This window comes from Tetrao urogallus (genome assembly GCF_951394365.1).
Source record: "Tetrao urogallus genome assembly, chromosome: 2".
NCBI lineage: Eukaryota > Metazoa > Chordata > Aves > Galliformes > Phasianidae > Tetrao > Tetrao urogallus.
The window spans coordinates 103958482-103968103 of NC_136814.1; the positions used below are offsets into that span (position 1 = coordinate 103958482).

The following is a 9622-nucleotide window of genomic DNA, read 5'->3' on the forward strand; positions in this document are numbered from 1 at the left end:
CCTCACCTGCATTTCCCAAAAGGTTTTATTGGAAAAATAAATGCTTTTTTATTATTCTCTATTACGCTTCTCTATTATGGCTTCCTATTTGGGTTCCCTATTAGGATTCCCTATTCGAGTTCCTTATTAGGGTTCTCCAAGCCCAGCGCTCAAGACGATGGCTCCTGGTGTTTGAGGTGGGATCAGGGGTCTGTGGGGGATCCGTGCAGTCCTGATCCAAATGGGATTTAGGGACAGACAGAGAGAGGTGGTGGCTGGATGGGGGCCCCGCAAGGCGAGGTGGGAGGTGTCAGCCTGGCATGTTGAAATCGGAGCTCAACCCACGCTTGTGGGAAATGAGGGAAAAACATCTCGGATGTTTTGGGTGTGGGAACGGCCCTGGTGGGCGTGTGATTAGGGAGGGAGGTCAGAGGGAGGGTTTGGGGTGTTGCAGAGAGGCAGGACGTTTCCAGGGGTGTGTGGAGCTACTGCCCCCACGTGGCACCTTTATAGGGACGCGATGCCCCGAGGGTTTGAGGATATTGTAGCAACACAACTCCTTGAAGGGCTGGGAATCCCATGGAGAATTCCCTAGGGGCTTGGAACTCCATGGAAATCCTTCCCAAAGGGTTTAGGAACCTCATGGGGATCCCCCTTAGATGTTGGAAACTCCACTTGGGACCCATCCAGAGGCTTGGGGACCTCATGAAGATCTCTCAAAGGGCAGGGTCCATAGGGTCCCCCTTTAGGAGCCTGGAAACACTACAGGGAATACCCCAGGAGTTTGTGGGACACCAGAGATCCCCCAAAGACCTTAAGGACACCACATTGATTTCCGGAAGGGCTTGGGGACCCCATGGAGACCCCCCTCCTTAGGAGCTTGAAACTCCATGGAGAGCTTAGGGACCTTACACTGACCACTGAAATGGCTGGAGACACAAATGTAGGTGATCTAGGGCTAGGGGACCCCATGGAAACCCCCCTTAGGGGCTTGGAACACCTAGGGGTTTGGGGAGAACCCCCAAAAGGCTGAGGGACTGCACATGGACACCCAATAGGGACTGGAGGCTTGAAACTGCATGGAAGTCCCTCTCAAAGGGCTTATGGATCCCATGGGGATCCCCATTAGCTGTTGGAGATTTCACTTGGGACCCACCCAGAGGCTTGAGGACCTGATGGAAATCTCTCAAAGGACTTAAGGACCCCACATTGATCACCCAAAGGATTTGGGGACCCTGTGAAGACAACTCCACCCCAAAGGCCTTTGATTCCTCAAAGGGTCTGGAGACGCCACGGGAACCCCCACAAGCTTGGGAACCTCATGGAAACTGTGAGAAATGCCCCGAAAGGGCTTGGAGACCCCACATTGACCCCCCAAAAAGGTCTGGAGAAGTCATAGGGGTCCCAAAAACTCCTCTTCCCCTCAGCACCCCTTGAGGGCGCCTTGCAGGCTCCGCCCCTTTAGACCACCCCCCCCACATTCCATATCAGAAAGGCCACGCCCACAACGAAACCACGCCCCCTTTCCGTATTCCGACTTATTTTGTCCCCTCGCGGCCGCCGTTGCGGTGGGTTGAAAGGAGGAGGAGCTCCCGCGCGCGCTGCATTCAAACGGCGGCGGCGGAGGTGGAAGGTAGCGGGCGGCGCGCCGCGGCAGATCCCGCAGGCCTCTCGTAGCCTACAGGGACCGCTTCCCTCTGCTCTGTGGGATCCGCAGCTGCTGGGGCCTTGGGGGCTGGGAGAGGCCTTGGGTGAGGGGGGTGGGCTGGGGGGGTTGGATCTCGTTGCCTCGGGCGGGGAAGGCACCTGAGGGCTGCAGGCAGAGGCCCGGGGTCGAGCGTTGGGCTCGCCGCCCCCCGGAGCTGTCTGTGCCCCCTTCTTTGTGCTGGGGGTGTGATGAGATCTCTGCTCTCTGCTGTAGCGATCGGCACGGTTTGTAGCCATGGAAGCCAAGAAATGTCAGAGCAGCCTGGAGCAGGAGAAAGCCGGTGAGTTGTGGGATGGCGTTGGCACAGACCTCCAGAGATCACAGAAGGTTTTGGGGTTGGAGGGAGCCTTAAGGATCGTGTAGTTCCAACCCCCTCCTGCTGCTGACCATGCAGGTAGAATGCAAACCATTTTATCAGGCTGCCCAGGGCCCCATCCAACCTAGCCTTCCCTGGATGGGGCATCCCCAGCCTCTTTGGGCTGCCTGTGCCAGCACCTCGCTGCCCTCTGAGTGAAAAATTTCCCCCTAAATCTCTTCCCTTTTAGTTTAAAACCTGTCTCCCTTGTCCTGTCACAATCTACCCGTGTAAAAGGTTGATTTTCTTCCTGCTTATAAGCTCCCTTTAAGTACTGGAAGGCCATGGAGATCTCCTTGGAGCTCCTTCTCTCTACGCTGAACATCCCCAGCTCCCTCAGCCTGTTGCATAGGATTGATGCTCCAGCTCTCTGGACACCTTTGTGGCTCTCTTTTGGACTCCCACATCTTTCCTGTGCTGGGTGCTCAGACTTGGATCTACACTGGAGCACTTGGATGCAGTACTCCAGATGGGGCCTCATAAGGGCAGAGTAGAAAGGGATCTATTCTAACCCCAAAATGGGTTTCCATGCTTGGCTTCAGGCCCTACACTTCAGTGCCTTGGATTGATGTATGTTCATCCAACCAGTAGTGAGCCAATTCCATCAAGGTGGGTTAGTCCAGAGAATGGGAACCAAAAAGCTGTGCCTTGTTGTGGTTGACTCACAGCAAGAGTCATGGATGGGGCTGTGGGCAGCAGCCAGGCAGCCTATGGCACGGGTTGGGACTGGATGGGCTTTAAGGTCCATTCCAACCTAAGCCATTCTATTATTTTGTAATCTAACATCAGCTCGAACGTAGAACGTGAAACAAAATTCACCAGGGTCTGTCCTGCATGAGACACCTAACAGGAGTGGTGAAGGGGCATCTCAGTGAGACCTGTGTTGGATGCATTGAAATACTGGGGGAAAAGGAGGGGTTGGAAAGGAGCTTTTCTTCAATCTGAGTTTGCAGCTGCACGTATGTGGAGTCACAAGTGGATCACAGCTCCTAGCAGTGTGAGGCTGCTGCTGCCTGCCGTCCCTAGGTGGGCATTCATCAGGCTGCATTTTTCTGTTCTGCTCAAACACAGGGCCAGCTTCTATCACTATTCCTGCCTCCCCCTCCATGCAGAAGCTTGGATACGGCACTGGGGTGAACGTCTACTTGATGAAAAGGTGAGAGGGACACGGTGCTCAGAGTGGGCCTGGCATCTTCCTGCTCTATAAGTCAGGCGTTAGGAAGCAGTTGGGTTCTGTGTAAGAAAATACAGACTGGAATGGGCAGAATTAGGGAAGGGTTGTGGCATTCCCAGCTGTCCTGTGTGTGCCAGCACAGCACTAGAGGGCTCAGAGCTGTAAAGGGACCTGTCAGTTTGGGGTAACCCACCTGCCTTTCCCTGGCCTGGAATTCAGGTATGTGGGGACTCTCCCTGGCTCTGCTCTGGCCTGTGGAGCAAATTGCTTCCCCCCTCAGGCCTCAGCTCCTCTACCTGGAAGAAGTGCTGGTCCACATCTCCTTTTCTGCAGCACTTAAAAATTCATTGTAAGAGTGATACATATATGGGCAAAACATTACTCTACACCTCCAGTGTGTGTGTGTTTAAGGAATATGAGAGCAGTTTGGGCTGGAAGGGACCTTCTAGCACACTCAGTCTCAACCCCTGCCATGGGGACCTTTTTGGGGCTGACCAGGGCCCACCCGTGGCCTTGGGCACTGCCCACAGCTCTGGGCAGCAGTGCCAATGTCTCATTGCTCTCTGAGTACAGAACTCCCCCCAACATCTAACCTTAAATCTCTCTTTTAAAGCCATTAAAGCTCTCGTTTAAAGCCATTCCCTCTTGTCCTGTCACTACTGGCTGGGTTGGCAAGCTATAGTTTATTTTAGTGTTCTTTCTTTTTTTTCTTTCCCTTTTTTTTCCCTTCCATAAACTAAAGACAGATGCTCTCTGGAGTAGGTCCTCAGTGACTTGGGCAGCATTCACTGTGCTGCTTGCAGTGATTCTGACTGAAACATGTGGGTTTCCCCATACAGATCTCCCAGAGGTTTATCTCGATCCCCATGGGCTGTGAAGAAAATTAATTCCAAATGCAATAAGAATCAGCAAAACATCTATCAGTCCAGACTGAACGAAGAAGCCAAGATCTTGAAAAGCCTCAAGCACCCCAACATTGTGGGTAAGTTTCCATCACAGCCTGTGTTGCTCTTATTGCAAATCAGGCTGTTGGGGCTGGTGGATCAGAGAATCTCAGAATGGTTTGGGTTGAAAGGGACCTTTGAGTCTCCTCCAGCCCCACTCCCTGCCATGGGCTGGGTGCACCCCACCAGGTGCCCAGGGCCCCATCCAGCCTGGCCTTGGGCACCTGCAGGGATGGAGCACCACAGCTTTGTCTCACCTACATGGCAGGGACTAGGGAGTGCTCCTGGGCATCAGTTTTGGAGCAGGAAATACCCTTTGGTGTTTCTTTGACTGTTGAGATCAGTGTCAGCTGCTGGCAGGGCTCTGGGGTGAGCTACCCCACAGGAAAGCTGTAGGCTGCCTATCTGTGGGGGGAGAACCAGAGAAAAAACAGCACTTGTACCAGAGCTGTGCTTACTGAAGTCTTAACTTATGACCTCAGGGAATGGAGAGGGCATGGTGTAATCAGCATCTTGAGATCTGTGCTATGTGTGGAATTGGGCTCTGGGTTCCACCCTTATGACACACCTTTGTTCCAGGCTGGGGGTGACAATTGAGGCTCTGTCAAGATCTTGGCTGTGAGTGGTAGGAATATTTTGAGAAACTGCTTTGGTCTGTGTTTAACTTCTGCCCTTATCTCGTGTAACATCTCTGCTGGCAGTCAGGACAGCAGCTTTGTTTGACTTTCCTTTTATTTGTGCTTTAAACCCCCTCACCGTGGCCACTTGAATTACAGATGCCTTACAGATGCCGTTAGCTACGAGGAATTTTGTTTGTATCACTAAAGTCGTGCGCCTTGATTCTGGCAGGAATTTAAAAGCAAAGGTATTCTTGACCTTTCATGTTGCAAACAGTGCACTGCTTTTTCTTTTCCCTTGTAAGGAGGGCTGTAAATCATTGACAGGATGAGACTTCTGTACTGTTCTTCATCACCTGTTTACGGGTGGTTGTGAGAAGTGGAAGAAGAAGGGTTACACACCCATAGTTAGCTTTAACTTGTGAAATAGGCCCTGTGAGAGGAAGGCTTTGCTTCCCCACACCTCCCCCTGCTCTTTGTTTTGCTCTCTGGCTCCTCATTGTCCATCTGCAGGTGTCAGCCCTGTGGGACCTGCTGCACTCCTCCCTCCCTGCTCTCGCTTCTTTATCTTGTGGACATCAGGATAAATCCCTTGCCCTGTCAAGGGGTACAAAGCTGAGCTGGGAAGTGGAAGCCTGTGGGAGATTCCTTCCTTCTATACACGAAGTCTGAGGCCCCTGTCCTGGGACTGGGGCCTCTTGGCTCTCCACAGATGCTCCTTGTGGCTTCACTCCAAGAAGCTGCCACACAAAGACGTGCCGTGAGGTTTTTTTCAGGGTGTGAATTTCATAGAATCACAGCATGGTTTGGGTCAGAAGGGGCCCTTAAAACCCTCTCAGCCCCAAGCCCTGCCACAGGGACACCTCCCATAGTGCCCAAAGCCCTTCCCAGCTCTCCAACCAACATGTTCTCTTTCGAAAGGTTACCGTGCATTCACCGAGGCCAACGATGGAAGCATGTGTCTTGTCATGGAGTTTGGAGGAGAAAAATCTCTCAATGACTTAATTGAAGAAAGAAATGCAGCTCGTTTGGGCCCTTTCCCTGCTGCAACGATTTCCAAAGTTGCCTTGAGCATGGCAAGGGGGCTGAAGGTACGTTCAGTGTAAACCACAGCTGTTCCACATGGGGTTGCATCTACCAGAAAAATAAATGAATGCAGTGTGCGAGAAGGCCGAGTGCCAGCAGATGGAGAGCAGATGCTGTAACGCTTTGTGGAAGGCACTGGAGCTTTTCTAACCTGGGTGCCGTGCACACTCAAGTGCCCCTCTCACTCCAGAAGCTTGTGATCAGAGTCACATTGGATGTGAAGCAGCAGTCGTTGGCACACGTGTCCTGCTGGCTCCGTGCTGCCTGCCTGTGTGCTTGCTGCCAGCTCCATGCTGTGCCAGGCTCTTGCAGAAAGCTGCTCTTGCTTAGCAGTGACTGCCAGGTGGTGCCACTTGTGCACCTCCTACTGCAGCATTGGAGCTGCTCCTGCATGTATCTACTATCTGTTTCAGTAGTGCTGTGTCAGAAGGAGCAGCAGTAGGAGATATTTTTCATAGTATGATTTACCTTGTAACAGAAGAAGTAGGGATTGTGCCTGCCCTTCACAAGCTCAGCAACTGACTTCCTTTTGTTATCCTCTAGCAGCAGCTCTATATAGCTGGGAACTGCTGCAAGGCTGGACAATACCTTTAAGCTGACTGATACTGCCAAGGTAGAATTCAGTATTTTATGTCCTCCTGGACACAAGGAGGAGCAGAGATTTGGGGCTGCCTATGAAGAATTCTCTCCCAGCTCTGCCTGCAACCTGCAGTGCTCCCACAGGGCTCTGGGGTGCTTTGGGGAAAAACCTTCAAAGCAAGCAGAGGGATTGGGTGGTCCCAGCCCAGCAGACTCCCCATAGGCATATTGGTTTAGTAGGCAAGGTTGTGATGGGCTAACGTTTGGACTTGGTGATGTTGGAGGTCTTTTCCAACCTTGATGGCTCTGTGATTCTACAAGTGGGCATGGTAGTGCTGGGTCAATGGTTGGACTTGATCTTCGAGGTCTTCTCAATCCTTAATGAATCTATGAATGTCCATAGGTGTTAATTGCTTCTCTCTGCCTCCTAGTACCTTCACAATGACAAGAAGCTGCTCCACGGAGATATCAAGTCTCCCAATGTTGTTGTTAAGGGTGACTTTGAAGCCATCAAGATCTGTGACGTGGGAGTATCCCTGCCCCTGGATGAGAACCTGACTGGTAGGTTGGGCCATGGGGAAGAGCAGCTGGGTGGCTGCCAGAGCCTGGCCACAGCAGCAGCACCAACACACCCTTGTTGTTCCTTGGGGGGTGTTGGGTGCATTTTGTGGGGTGAAGGGGCTCTCACAAGGCCCAGATCTCATCCCTCAGAGCTTGTTGTCCTGTACCCTTCCATGTTCACCCTGTGGGCAGCAGTGCTGTTGTTTGGGGGATGCTGGATGAGGCCCTGCTGGACTCTGCTGAGGCAATGCTGTTGCCAGAGCTTAAAGTAAATGAATGTTTCTTGTAGGGCTGGAAGGAAGCACGAGCCAAATGCAAGCATTATAAAGACTTCATGTAAATGAGAAGCAGATGTCTAATGGCGTCGTGGCTTGGCTGTGAACAGCAGGAAATGTGTTTGGGTTAATTACAAGAATGCTTTTCTATGCTGCTTTACACAGTGCTTGGGCCTGCAACAGCCTCATAACTTATAAAGCTGCTCTATTACGTTTTTATTAGTAGCTGTTCCCTTTTATAAGGAGCAAGAGAGCTGGAGGCAGCGCCCCAGTGTAATCTTCCAGACAGGAGTGTGGTTAAAGTATCGATTTCTGGGCCGATTTAACCATCCTCTTGTTCAGCCCTCATCTTGGCTTCGTCTCCTCCTGGTCTCGAGGAGACAGCATACACTGCCAGCAAGAGGATGCTGGTCCTGAGATCTGTGTGGCTGCCAGGGACCAGCACGCATCGGGCTGCAAAGTGCTGAGGGATTTCAGCATTCCCTTCTGGTTACAGGCCAGGGCTTGGAAGATGAGCACTGAAATAAAGGTTCTGGAGTAGCTGAGATTGCTGGCAGCTCAGGAATTTGCTAGAGAAAGCTGGGGGAAATTTGGCACTGTCCTGCTTGTAACTACTGGTTTGACCAACACGAATGGGGTGCGAGGGATCAAGTCAGACCTGGTGCTTCCTTCTCACGTTGAAGCTGAGAAGCGAGCATTTCAGCTCTCCTGAGGCTAGTTGTGATCACCGAGGCATTAAATTGAACAAAGTGGTGAGAATTGGATTTGTGTTTGAATAAACCAAGCCCAACTGTGTGGCTGGTGGTGGCTGATGGAGCCTGGTGAACTGCAGGGGTTCATTTTGTTCCCCTGGCAAGGTCAGTGTGGCCAAAGGCAAAGGGGAAAGTTGACCTGGGACTACTGTCTCCTCTGTCCTGCTCCTTTCGCAGGGGTGTTAGGTTGAGGAAGGGAAACAACCAGGTGTAAATGATGTCTCTTTCTTGCAGGGCATCTTATGGGAGGGTTAAGCTGCAGAGCACAGCCCTGACCCTCAGTGCTTCTCCCCCTGCATGCTGTCACATGCTCCTCCGTGACATCTCCTCCCTTGGCGAGGTCTCTGCAGTCCCTCTGCAGTGTCAGGCAGTGAGCAGAGCTAGCCATGGTCACAAAGTTTGAGGCCACACAGATGGGAAAGAAAAATGGCTTCGGTCCTCTGCAAAACCCCACCCTGTGATCCCACAGTTCTGTGGGTTCTGCATGCTACAAACAGGCTGAATCCTGGGGTGTAGTGAGCTGCAGCCACGTCTTGCTGTGTTGGTCCTAGCAGCACCCCACCCAAACTGCATTGATTCCTTGCAGTGAGTGACCCTACAGTGCACTACATTGGCACCGAGCCCTGGAAGCCCAAGGAAGCTCTGAGTGATGATGGTGTGATCACTGACAAGGCTGACATCTTCTCTTTTGGGCTGACTCTCTGGGAAATGATGACCCTGTCTGTGCCCCACCTCAACTTGGGCAGCAGCACTGATGATGAAGGTTTGTTTCTATATTTCTTACGATGGGTGCATTTGAAGTGGCTGGAAAAGACACACTAGAGCAAGTTTGCTGTGCTGAGGGCACATGGGAGTTGTTTCTCTTCTGACAAGGCAATGGGTGAAGCAGTTGGTGTTGATATGGGCTCTTCCTGCCTGCCCCAGTGAGGTCTGTGCCCTTATTCAGTTACAACAAGCACACGAGGCAGAGTGTGGGAGGAATGGGTGGGATGTGCAGGGACAGACCTGAGATAGAAGCCTGGGGGGAGTGTGCCCCAAAGCTAAAACCATGTGGGTTGGGCTCCTGCTTGCTCCAGGAGTGCTGGTACAAACCAACACACTCAATTGCCAAGGCACCTTGCTCACATTCCTGGTGTCAGAGCCTGGTGGCTCCTGGCTGCAGCCTTTCCTCCTAGCCCCATCGTCCAGCATCTTTCCTAATCCCTAAAGAAAGGGTGAAAGCTGGGCTCCAGCTGGGCCAGAGCCCTCAAATGTCTGCAGCTCACAGTGCTGCACCCTTCCTGATGTGGTTGATGGTTTTTGTTTTATGGGTTTTTTGGTTTTTTTTTTTTGGCCAGATGAGTCTTTTGATGAGGATGACTTTGATGAGGAAGCATATTATGCAGCTTTGGGAACCCGTCCAGCCCTGAACATGGATGAGCTGGACTCATCCTACCAGCAGGTGATTGAGCTCTTCTCTATCTGCACCAGTGAGGACCCAAAGAAGCGTCCCTCAGCTGCTCATGTTGTGGCAGTCCTGGAGGCAAGCCTGCCCCCAGAGCTCAGGGCCTGAACTCGAGGGTAAGGCTATTCCTGTAGTTTGTATCCTTCTA

The 9622-nt window shown here is 52.1% G+C and overlaps 1 protein-coding gene across 1 annotated transcript; it reads left to right on the forward strand.

Annotated features, from left to right (window-relative positions):
- Positions 1–1921: 1921 nt before the first annotated feature.
- On the forward strand, positions 1922–9622 carry PBK (PDZ binding kinase; the record flags this gene model as incomplete). Its single annotated transcript, XM_079550398.1, has 7 exons — positions 1922–1967; positions 3114–3198; positions 4056–4198; positions 5699–5868; positions 6874–7003; positions 8617–8793; positions 9368–9622. 7 exons carry the CDS (start codon positions 1922–1924, stop codon positions 9580–9582), a joined length of 966 nt encoding a protein of 321 aa, XP_079406524.1. The 3' UTR covers positions 9583–9622.